At 46.0% G+C, this 12,582-nt stretch overlaps 1 protein-coding gene across 1 annotated transcript in view; it reads right to left on the bottom strand.

Annotated features, from left to right (window-relative positions):
- ASPM (assembly factor for spindle microtubules) overlaps positions 1–12,582 on the bottom strand; it is a 388,799-nt gene that overhangs the window by 307,268 nt on the left and 68,949 nt on the right. The window contains exon 6 of the mRNA XM_086954783.1: positions 12,248–12,388. Within this exon, the coding sequence (XP_086810909.1) occupies positions 12,248–12,388 (141 nt within the window). The remainder of the gene's footprint in view (positions 1–12,247; positions 12,389–12,582) is intronic.

Here is a 12,582-nt window from a genome sequence, read left to right on the forward strand (position 1 = left end):
GAGGTAAATTGAGTCAGCGCAGGGGAGGGTTAAGTTCTGAAAAAAATTGCTTAACATTTTTGTTGAAAAGTGATCAGGTTTTTGGCGGTCACCGCCCATTTAAAAAAAAAAAAAATGTAGTCATTGTAGGAAAAATACATGTGCCAGCGCAAATGGTGCAGAAATACACCCATGACCTCAAAAGGCACATGCCACGTGTGGACTGCAGCCACTAATCTGCCATCCACTACAGAAGCAGAGAAAACATGGTTTCAGGCCTAGCCCGCATAGCCTGACCGCAGCAGCTCAAACTATGATGTTCAGCCATGTCAAAATCACACAGAGAGGTTGGAAAAAACTTGATTTAAAGTATTACATAAAACATTCCTAAGCACATCTCCCTGCCCACATAGTAGGGTGTATCGTATTTCCGAGTGGAACATGCTCAACACTATGAATTGCATCCAACCCCCCCCCCCCCCTCAATCCCCCCACCCCCAGTGACTAGGCCAAACTAACAATGTCACAGGTCAGGCTGTAGATGGCACATAGGAAAATAAAGTATAGATTATACACTTTACTCTATAACTGTTGACCTGTACCAGCTACAGACTGTATTCAAAGACTCATTTTCAAATTTAATAAAAATCAACTCCAGTGGTAAAGTTGGATTTTTATTTAAATATATGGGAAATTTAACTTTCCAAAAAGTACTTTTTACTTTGCCCGAGCATGACGGAGGCTATTTTGCATGAGCTCTTCAGCAACTGTCCGTCCAACCTGTCCTTTGCCAGAATTAGGACTACAAGAGGTGTGAAAGCTGCTCCTAGAGCACAAATAAATGGCATGGGAGAGAAGCATTGTTTTCTTTCTCTGGAAGTTGGGGTGGGTCCAGGAACTTAGTTAACTTCAATGGGGCCAGTCAAGTCACAAAATGTTGTGAGGCAACAGTTGAAAAGCCCCAGCTTTTGACCCTACAGTCAAGCTAGCAACAAACCCAGTGGAAGGAAAGTTATCACCATAACCGATTTTGAATGAGCGCTGGAGGGGGACTCATTATCCTGAACATTCCTTTAGTTGAGCAAACAGGCTCTGCACAAGAGTTTTACGATCTTGGATTTTAAGTGTGCAGCCACTGCGGGATTACTTACAGTATTACAAACAGGGACTGCTGAAAAAGGGTAGGGTTTCCCCTGGGACATTTAAACCATTCATTTTTAATCACAATGGTCAAGAACTGACCACCCCCCCGCCCCCCACACCCAGATGCCAGTGAACATAGAAAACTTGACTTTTACTGAGACTTCCTCAGAACACTTCCTGGACCTGAGGAAAAGCAGAAGAAAACTGGACCTGCTGGCTATTGCCCTGAAAGGAGCCCTGAAGGACTGGTCCTGCTCCCTCTTTTACCCAGGACAAAGAAGTAAACTGCAAGGGCCAGTGGGCTGACTTCTTGAGAGGTTACAGAGAGATAAACTGCAAGAGGTCTTTTCCTGGAAATACCCAGCAGACCAGTGGCAAAAGGAACTGGACTGGGCTTTGCTGTGGGCCTCCGTCTGAAACCCTGAGTCTCTCTAGGTGCCTTCCACTGAGGTCCGAGGGGGTTCAGACGTGTACTCCTGTGGTTGTTTAGGCACCAGAATAAAGTCTGAAAACCTTGAAAAGCTTTTTCTCCAGAACTTCAGACAGTCCTGCAGGTAAAAGTATTTGACCGGCAGTTTGACAGGGTCAGATTAAATTTCAGATTCATCAAGGTTAAGCCTCCAAGGTGCTCTGAAAAACGACTAAGTCCAATTCTGCATTGGCTAGAAATAGTAGTAGGGACTTTTTAAGATTGTAAAGGACTATGTTTCTCCTACAGTCACTCATAGTGCCTTTGTCCCTACTTGTGAATGGACCAACCAGATCGCTACATTTTTCTACGATAAGATTAAGGCCATTCAAGATACCTTTGATAGGCCTGCTCTCCTGATTCAGAATGAGGGGCGACGCCTGATGAAAGACTCCAGGAATGAACTATTGCTGGAGTTTCCTCCTGTTTCTTTAGATACTTCACTTACTATTATGAAGACACTAAAATCTGGGTCCCCTATGGATCCTTGTCCAGCAAAAATAATAGCAGCTGTTGCAGAAGTTCTAAACCCTGCTGTAAGGAATATGCTACTTACCAGTATGCATCTGTTCTTGGCATGTAGGGCTGCTGACATTCATATCTGTGCATAGATCGCCGCCTAGTGTTGGGTCCGGATGATTGCACCTTGTTGTCCTGGAAGAGTCTTTGAAGTATCACAAGATAGGTGACTCCTCCCCTGGACTACAATGCGCATGCGCATCTTCTCCATCCTCAGATTGTTTTTCGCCATAGTGGGCTTGTGGGCTGCTGAATTCGTATCTGTGCATAGACTGTATAGCAGTATCTCCTCTAGCGGTGGTTACCTGTGCCAGCTGCAGCAGTTTGAAAGAGTTTTGAGGACAGCCTGGCCTACAGCAGCTTGCTGCTTCGCTTGCACGTCTACACAGTAGTGTTTTGTGAAAGTGTGTATGGTAGTCCATGCGGCTGCTCTACATATGTCTTCAAGAGGAATATTTCCTAGGAAAGCCATGGATGCCCCCATTGTTCGCGTAGAATGTGCTCTTGGGGGGGACAGTTAAAGTGCGTTTAGCCTTTTGATAACATATTTGAATGCATTTAACTATCCATCTGGCTATTCCGGACTTTGATATGGGATTCCCTTTATGTTGTGGTGAAAAAGCAACAAATAATTGCTTTGTTTTTCTAAATGATTTCGTTCTGTCCACATAATAAAGCAGAGCTCGCTTTACATCCAGTGTGTGTAGGGCTCTTTCGGCTACTGACTGGATTTTGGAAGAACACTGGCAGTTCTATTGATTGATTAATATGGAAAGTCGATATGACCTTTGGCATAAACTTAGGGTTTGTTCTAAGAACTATCATGTTAGCATGTATTTGCATGAAGGGTTCTTGATTGTTAGTGCTTGTAGCTCGCTAACTCGCCTGAGTGAGGTAATGGCAATCAAGAATGCCACCTTCCATGTTAGCAATTGCAATTCGCATGAGTGTAGAGGTTCGAAAGGAGGTCCCATAAGTCTGGTAAGTACTACATTTAGGTTCCAGACTGGGTAAGGTGGGTGCCTTGGAGGAATCACCCTTTTAAGACCCTCCATAAAAGCCTTGATTGCTGGTACTGTAAACAATGAAAGGTGTTGCCTGTTTTGAAGGTATGCTGCTATAGCAGCGAGGTGTAGTCTTATCGAAGAGTATGCTAGGTTGCATCTTTGAAAATGCAGCAGGTAACATATAATGTTCTGTATGGAAGCATATAATGGGCTGATTTGGTTATTGTGGCAGTAAATAACAAATCTCTTCTATTTAGCTGCATAGCACGCTCTAGTAGTTGGTCGTCGTGCCTCCTTAATGATGTTCATGCAGTCTGGAGGCAAGTTAAGGTATCCAAATTTTAAGACTTCAGGAGCCAGATCGCTAGGTTCATCTGATTGGGATCTGGGTGTCTAATTTCTCCATGGTTCTGAGTCAGAAGAATTGAATTGAATTGAATTGAATTGAATTAGGCTTTTGTATAGCGCATGCTACGGGTATCCTGGCGCTCAGACTTGAAAAATGGACCTGCACAAAAACCAGAAATAGCGGTAAGGGGAGTCTTCAAGGTCTGACTTGGGGAAGAGCCAGCTTTTCAGGCCCTTCCTGAACTCCAGCAGGGAACTAGCTTGTCTAATGTGCTGCGGCAGCCCATTCCATAGTTGGGCGGCTGCCGTGCTGAAGGCCCTTCCTCCCATCCTGGAGCGTCTAAATCTGGGGGTGACCAGTAGGCCAGTGCTAGAGGATCGGAGCTGACTTTTTGGAATGTACCAGCTGAATTTCTCTTGTAAGGGGATAGGGCCTAAGTTTTGCGCCGCTCTGAATGCAATACAGAGTGATTTGAAGTGTACCCTTTCCCTAATGGGCAGCCAGTGAAGGTATTTTAACACCAACATAGTAGAGGACCTACGTTTTCTATTCAGTACCATCTTTGCCCCCATGGACTGGACTCTCTGCAACCCCTGAAAGATGTATTGCGGTGCTCCCAAATACAGGGAGTTGCAGTAGTCCAGTCTGCTCAGCACTATATTCCTCACTACGAGGGAGCGCATATCTTTGGGGAGAAGTGGGAGGATCTGACGCAGCATAGGCATCAAGGAGAGGCATACCATCACAGTTTTAGTGGCCTGAGATTCCATTTGGAGGTTTCTGTCCAGCAAGACTCCCAGGTTACGCACCGTTTTGGCTGGAGTCAGGGGTTCCTCCTCCGGTGTAGGCATGAACTTCCGAGGTAGCTGTTGGGGCAGTCTGGCTGAGGGACAGTAGACCACCTCTGTCTTCCCTCCGTTAAATTGTAGGGAGTTATCCTTAAGCCATCCAGCTGTCTGACGCATGCAATCCTGGAAAATATCCATCGATATTGCCTGTTTCCCTTCCAGGGAAAACACCAGCTGGGTGTCATCAGCGTAGTTAATCAGGTAAATACCGAAGGATTTCATTATGGGGAGCAGGGGCTGTAGGTAGATGTTAAACAGAACAGGGCTGATCGTGGAGCCCTGCGGTACCCCGTGTTGCACCGGAGACTTACTGGAGGTAAAAGGTGCCATGGTCACCATCTGTTGTCGTCCCGATAGATAGGACACTAGCCATTTTAGGGCCTGCCCCGACACCCCTATCCTCTCCAACCTTTCCACCAGTATAGCATGGCTCACCGTATCGAATGCGGCTGACATATCGAGCAGCACCAAAATGGTGTCGCTCCCATTGTCAGCTCGCACTCGCAGATTATCCAGAACGGTCGCCAAAGCAGTCTCTGTGCTATGGCCTGGGCGGAACCCAAATTGGTCCCTGTCCAGCAGATGGTTATCCTCCAGATAGCAAGAGAGGCTTTTACTGACTAGTTTTTCCAGAATTTTAATGGGATAGGGCAGGAGGGAGATGGGTCTAAAATTTGCTGGTGACTTGGGGTCTAATGAAGGTTTTCTCAACACAGGTGTTACTACTGCCAACTTCCATGCCTCAGGAACGGTACCAGCTTCCAGTGATTGACTGCAAATCTGTTGTAGCCAGGGAAAGGTTTCCTGGCCCGCTGCTTTCCAGATTTTATAAGGGAGGGGGTCAAGTGGGGAGCCGAAGGACACAGTATTGGCCAGTGTTTTAAACAAGTCGGGCGTTAGGGCAGGGAATTTGTCCAGGAACGTATTTGCCCGAATCGCTTCCTCGGGCCTCCGGGCCGAGTTGTCCTGATTGCTACTACTAATGGGGGGTAGATCACCCACTATTTTCACAATTTTTTCTTTAAAATGAGCAGCAATCTCCTCGCACAATTCTTGTGAGGCAGTTACCTTCTTGCTCGTGCTTGTTGGAGATGAAAGTTCCTTAACAATTTGAAACAGAGCTTTTGTGCTGTTAGAGGCTTGTAAAATGGAGTTGGCGTAGTCGTTTGATTTAGCTAAAACAATTGCCTTTTTATACGTAGTCAATGCCGACTTCATGACTGACTTGTCTGGTACAGAGTATGTCTTTCTCCATTTCCTCTCTGCTGTCTTACATGACAAGCGTAATGATCTTAATTCCTCATTGTACCAGGGAGCAGAGGCTTTCTTTCTATTTATAAGGCTTTTTACGGGGATAATTGGGTCCAAGGTATTAGCTATATGGTTACAGAAAATTTCGTAGTTCTTCTCCACGGTAGTGGCAGGGGAGAAGAGATTTACATTGGTGAAAGGCTGTAAATTGTTCTTACCCAATTTAGCCCACTCTCTTCCCCTTCTGTATGCTACTGGGCGGCTATCATTACTCCTGAAGTTAGGGATCTTGGTCTTGAAGTGGATCAGATAGTGGTCAGTCCAGACTTGAGGCAATATTTCTATCACCTCTGTCTCGGTGTTCATCGCGAACAGAAGATCCAGCACGTGCACCCCCCCCCCCCGATGAGTGGGTTGCAGAACCAATTGGTGTAGATTAAGGTTCTGACAGGTACTCCTCAGATTTCTCAAATGGCTGCCCATGCTACCATTGTCCCATAAGTTGAAATCACCTAAAATGACCATTCTGGAGTGGGTTAAACTTAGGTTGGTGATGGTATCCAGGAGAGCAGAGAAATCTGTATCCTGCCCAGGAGGTCTATAACAGATCAGTCCGGTGAGCAGCCTGCCTTTGGCCTCCTGCACCGAGAAGCCCAGGATTTCTATTCCTTTTATCTCATCTATTTCCAACAGCATAAAATTCCAGCCCTCCTTGAAGATTACCCCTACCCCTCCCCCCGCCCCACTGGCCTGGGTTTATGACAAACCTTGTACCCCTCCGGACAGGCCAACCCCAACTCCACGGAGGAATCGGGACTAGTCCAGATGGGGTGCGAGGCGCAGCCTTTGATGAGGAACTACTGAAAGCTCCAGGAACGTTGTGTACCATGGCTGTCTCGCCCATGTGGGAGCAACTAGGATCAGTGTGACTGTTTCCGCAGTTTGCGTGCCACAAGTGGAATCAGTGGTGTTAGGGAAAAGCGTACGCAAATCTGCCTGACCAGTTCATCCATATCGCATTGCCCTGTGACAACGGATGTGGGAACCTGGCAGCAAAGTACTGGCATTTTGAGTTTTCGTTTGTGGCAAACAGGTCTATCTTTGGGTGCCCCCACTGTTTGAAGAATGGCTGGAGAACTTGGGGGTGAATCTCCCATTCATGTAGTTGTTGGCTGTGTCTGCTGAGCAGGTCCCGCTATTGGATTGTCTTTCCCTGGGAGGTGTTCTGCCAGGAGAAAGATGTTTTTTGGAATTGCCCACTTCCATATGCTCTGCGCCTAGAGGGACAGCTGTGGAGAGCGTGTTCCTCCCTGTTTCTGGATATAGTACATGGCTGTCATGTTGTCCGTCCGGATCAACACAGTCTTGCTGTACAAGTATTTATTGAATGCTTTTAGGGATAGGAATATTGCTAGCAACTCTAGTTGGTTGATATGCAGTTTCTTTTGTTTCATTGTCCAGAGCCCTTGGACTGTGTATTGAAGTAGTTGGGCTCCCCAACCTGTTAGTGATGCGTCCGCTGTTAGTATTAGTTGTGGAACTTGCTCTTGGAACAGTCACCCCTTGGAAAGGTTTTGTGGGTTCCACCACTGCAGAGTGTTGTAAGCGTGACTGTCTACCAACACTAGGTCTTTTAGTTGTCCTTGAGCTTGGTTCCACTGCCGTGCTAGGCATTCTTGCAATGGACGCATTTGAAATCTGGGATGGGGGACAATGATTATGCAGGAGGCCATCATGCCTATGAGCTGCATGAAGACTCGAGCTGGCAAAGAGTGTTGCGGCAGACATTTGCGAATGAGCATCTGCATGCTGGCTATCCTCGCTGAGTTTGGATATGCCTTTGCCACTGAGGTATCTATAGTAGCTCCCAGATATTGTTGTGTGTGGGATGGTTGTAGATGCGATTTTGGGTAGTTTATCGAAAAACCTAGGCTGTGTAGCAGCTTAAGTGTTTGACACGTGTCTCTTGCACACTGTTCGTACGATTTTGCTTGTATTAGCCAACCGTCTAGGTATGGGAACGCGTGGATGTGTTGCCTCCTGAGATGTGCAGCTACTGTCGCTAAGCATTTTGTAAACACTCTTGGAGCCGTGGTTACCCCGAAGGGTAGAACCTTGAATTGGTAGTGTTGACCTTCTATTGTGAACCGGTCTTATTTTCGGTGAGCTGGATGGATGGGTATGTGAAAATACGCATCCTTGAGGTCCAATGTTGCTAGAAGTCTCCTTGCTGGAGCAACGGGAGCACTTGCTGTAGTGTGATCATATGGAAGTGCTCCGACAGTATGTATTGATTTAGGGGTCTGAGGTCCAATATTGGTCTGAATAAGGAAGTATAGTGAGTATACTCCTGTCCCTTGGTGTTGGAAAGGGACCGGCTCTATGGCCCCCTTTTCCAGCATGCATTTCACCTGTTGTTGTAGCAGGGTGATGTGTTCCTTGGACATAGGACGGTGTCTGGGTAGTATGTTTGGTGGAGTAGAAGTGAGTTCTAGGCAATAACCATACTGGATAATTTGTCTCACCCACCTGTCTGTGGTAATTGTGTTCCAGGCTGGTAGGAATTGTTGGATTCTGCCTCCGACCGGTGTTACATGGTCTGGAGGTAGTGTGATGAAGTCACTGTTTTGCAGCAGTGGAGGCTCTGGTGTTATTGCCTCTACGTCCTCTTCCCTTATTATTGTTGCCCTATAACCTCAGTTCTTGTGAAAGGAACCGTGGGTGTGGCTTTTGTATGTAGATAAGGTCTGTGAAGTATTGCCCCGTGTAGCTGCTCTGTATGAGGAGCATCGAAAGGAACCTCTGTGTTGTTGAAACTGCAATGCACCCATCGATTTTGCAGTTTCTGTATCCTTTTTCATTTCGTCTAAAATGGTGTCGACTGCAGGGCCGAAAAGGAAGTCTTGATTGACTGGTTGGTTAAGAATGGTGAATTGCACCTCGATCTTAAACCCAGAAATGCACAGCCATGCATGTCTTCGTAGTAAGACGCTAGTGTTAATGGACCTGGCTGCAGTGTCAGCTGGGTCAAGCACACATTTAATGGAGGAGTTTGTAATAAATGTTCCCTCCCGTATGAGGTCATTAGCTTGGGCTTTGAAAGGCTCAGGCAGGTGTTGCATAAAATTTTCAAGCTGGTCATAGTGTGCTCTGTCATAACGAGCCAGTAGAGCTTGCGTATTTGCAATTCTCCATGAATTGGAGGCCTGTGATGCTACTCTTTTACCCGAGGCCTCTAGTGTTTTGGACTCTTTATCAGGAGGTGGAGCTGCTCCTGTTGTCTGTGAGTTGGCCCTTTTGCGTGCATTAGCCACTATTAGTGAGTCTAATGGTAACTGACCTCTGATATAAGTAGGGTCTGTGGGGGCCACTCTATATTTCTTTTTAAACCTGGGATTGATTACTCGTGCCCTGGCTGTATCTTTAAATATACAAGACGCGTGTTTTAATACCCCTTTTAGCATAGGAAGTCTTCTGACATTTTTGTCTGAAGTAGGGAATGTGTCAAATAAAAAATCTTCGTCTATAGGGTCATTATGCATGTCTACGTTGTGGTACTGCGCTGCCGTATCTATTAGCTGGTTGACGACAATGGTGTCGTCAGTAGGTGATGGCTTTGTTGGGTAGGAGGAGATGTCAGGGATGGGATGAGTGTCATACGGATCAGTCGGCTCTCCCCATGGTTCATTTTGAGGGTTAGGATCTTCTGGATAGTCATAATCATGTTGAGGATCTTCCCCTGTGTCGCCCTCATTGTCCCCATAGTGAGAAGGAGAGTAAGGAGCAAAAGGCGTAGTAGGCATAGTGGGATAGAAAGGAATGAAGGGTCTAGAGGGAGAAGCCCCAAAGTCCTTCTTCTTTAGAGGAATGGGGGAATGAGAGTCCGTGTCCAATGGTCTCTTCTTCCTGTGTAGGATTGTGACTTTACCAGTCTCAGGGTTTATATATATTATGCCTTGTCGTCTGATGGATCTGGATGGAAGAGTTCTTCTACTGTCCGTGGCTGTGTCTTTGACTTAGCCTTTTTTGGATCGACTATTGACTCCAGGTCGATAACCTTTTTTGGTTCGACGACTTTCGGTGCCTTATTGCTCTTTCTCGGCTCGGCCCCTTTGTCCGGGTCGACGAGTGATTGCGGATCGACCGGGTCTTTAGGTTCGATACGCTTTCTGTGCTCGACAGGTTTTTTAGGTTGACTGTCTTTTGTCGAGTCGATGGCTTTTTTCGGATCGACCGGTCTTTTTAGAGCACTTGTCTTTGGTTCAATAATCTTCTCCGGCTGGACCACAGGCTTCGGTACGGCGCTATTTGCGTTGGCGACCTTCTTCGGTCGACGACCTTAGGCAGCGCAGACTTTTTTGGGTCGACGGCCTTCTTCGGGTCGGCGCCCTTTGGGTCAGCGGCCTTCTTTGGCTCGACGGCCTTCTTTGGTTCAGCGCTTATCTTTGATTCGGCGCCCTTTGGCTCGACGGCCTTCTTCGGGTCGACGCCCTTAGGCTGTACGGCCTTCTTCAGTTCGATGCTCTTCGGGTCGACGACCTTTTTGGGTTCTAGAACCTGCTTAGGGATAACGTTACTTGGACCTGGGGTCTCTGAAGGCTTAGTCTTTGGTTTTGGAGCCGAGCCAAACGACGGGGCTGCTGAATATTTCTTTGGATCTTGGCTAAGGCCTTTAGGCGATGCTTCAACTGGAGCCTTTGGTAACAGGGTAATCGGTGTCGGGGGCAGTGTACTCACGATTTGCCCCGGTGGGATCTCGTCATCGGAGTCAGAGTGGTCCTCGAAGGTGACGATTTCTAGGTCCGAATCTGCCGCTTCTGGAAGTTCTTGGTCATCATCGAAGATGTTGTCTGGTTCCGGTGCCTGTCGCTGCATCTCTTGCCTAGCGGCCAGTCGAATCCGGATGGTTTTCTTCTAACGGAATTGGGCACAGGCTGGGCAGGTTTCTTCCTTATGGTCTGGTGATAGGCACTTGTTACATACTGAGTGTTTGTCAGTATGCGGGAACTTGGAGTGGCATTGTGGGCACCTTTTGAATGGCTCCTTTCTATCGACAGCAGGCCAACTTGGCGTCGAAAAGGCCCAACAGCCCGCGTCGACAACCGGGTCGAGATGGAAAGTTCGATCGAGTCAATAAGTACCGAGCGAGAACAATACCGTCTTAGTCGAAGGCCTTTTGGCATTTAGAAAAGTTTAGTTTTATAGAGAAGGGTCACGATAGTGCAAATGGCACGGTGAATGGCCAGGCATAAGGTAATAAGACGGCCAGGAAACAGAGAAATGACTAATTACTAAGGGAGAGAGCTTTTGATGATGCTGGAATTGAACTCAGTCTATTCGTGGTTGACAGAGTCAGATGTAGTGCTTATGAGCTGTAAAGTTATGCCAGACGAGGCAGGTCACATCTAAAACTTTGGCACTTTTCAACCAATTAGAAGTTAATACGTTGGACCTCTATATGCTTAAGCACCCGCTACCTAAGGAATAGTCCCCCATCACCTCATGTGGCTCAGTATGTGAGTTACTGGCTTTGTAGGGAGATTCTGAGAGTTTTAAGTTCAAGGCAATGTTCTTAGTGCCCAGGACCTATTTTTGCAGTTAGGATTTCACTTACTCCAGAGATAGGTGCTAAAGTGAGGGCTTTCATAAGAAATGGGGAAGAGGTCCTTAGAAGGGACTGGATAGGGACTTTATACATGCATAATGTTAGCCTTCGTGCCTTAAACACATAAAATGTGATGGGGAAATGTCTGCAATACATCAAACCACAAGTAATCACTCGGCATAGCTCTCCTACCCATTATTCTTTTGGCCACCAAGTATGGGCCCAGCCAAATGCAAATCAGTCTTGAACCTGCTCCAACAGGAACAGTTCATCACAAACTGTAAAGCCAAGTCCATCTCAAACCAGAACAAAAGCAATGCAAGACAGATTTCACCTAGATTGGGGCATGACAGTTGGATGCAGCTTGGTTCCAGTGGCATAGTGCCCACGTATGGGCATACCCATGCCACTTAGGATGGTAGATCAAACACACAAACTGTACAGGGAGGAACACTTGCAATATGTCTAACCACTAGCAATCGCTTAGGATAGCATTCCAACCCATTGAGTGTTTGATGCTGCTTTTCTGATCCATTAATATTTCGCCACATGAATGTTTACACGCAGAGCCCACCCCTCTTTTACTAGCCATTTATTTTGCGTATTTGTGTTTGCCTTGCGTAACCTCTCTTCAAGCCTGCATGAGTTGGATATTGTTTTTTCAAAAAACTTGTCATACAATAAATTATATGAACCATGGGACAATAAAGTAGGTGCAATAGCCACATCACTTCTGAAAGACAGATGCTCTGTTTTGTTAGGGCCTCAGACAAACAAATAGACATTAATAGGATATAGTACACAATCAAAATCTTAAAGTTAAGATGCTATTAACTACACGGCTAAGTAAAGTACAAAAATGTGGATAACTAACTCCTGTTCCTGGCAACAAGTCTTAAAAACGAAATCTGAACGAAGATAGAGAAATGTAGCTAAAACAACCACAGAAGGGCAAGACAAATCACTAACAATTCTTAAATCTTTTTAGACTAGTTACATCTAAAAGGGTAATGTATTTGATTTTTGCCAAAATGCCTACAAAATGACTGGATTCCTGTGACAGCAAAAACTGCTTACCTCGCAATGAGTCAGTCTTAAGATCATCTGGAGTAAGGATAAAATTTAACCACCATGTAAAGCCTCGTTCCTGCTTTTCTTTCCATCGTTCATCATAAAACATGTTCTTGGCAGCAAATGGCATTGGATGCCTAGGGATGGCTATGGAAAAAAGTTAGACGAAGAAAATTATACGACGAATTCTAGGAATAGTTCATCAACTGTTTCGGATTCTACATGTTTTTGAAATATGGTAATTAGTGTGTTTTAGTTCTATATTGCTGCAACATTGATTACATATAGCATTATTTGCCAATTTAATCCTATTTCTTGCATCACACTGTAGCTACCAAAAT

This window comes from Lissotriton vulgaris, chromosome 1_1 (genome assembly GCF_964263255.1).
Source record: "Lissotriton vulgaris chromosome 1_1, aLisVul1.2, whole genome shotgun sequence".
In the NCBI taxonomy this organism is placed as follows: domain Eukaryota; kingdom Metazoa; phylum Chordata; class Amphibia; order Caudata; family Salamandridae; genus Lissotriton; species Lissotriton vulgaris.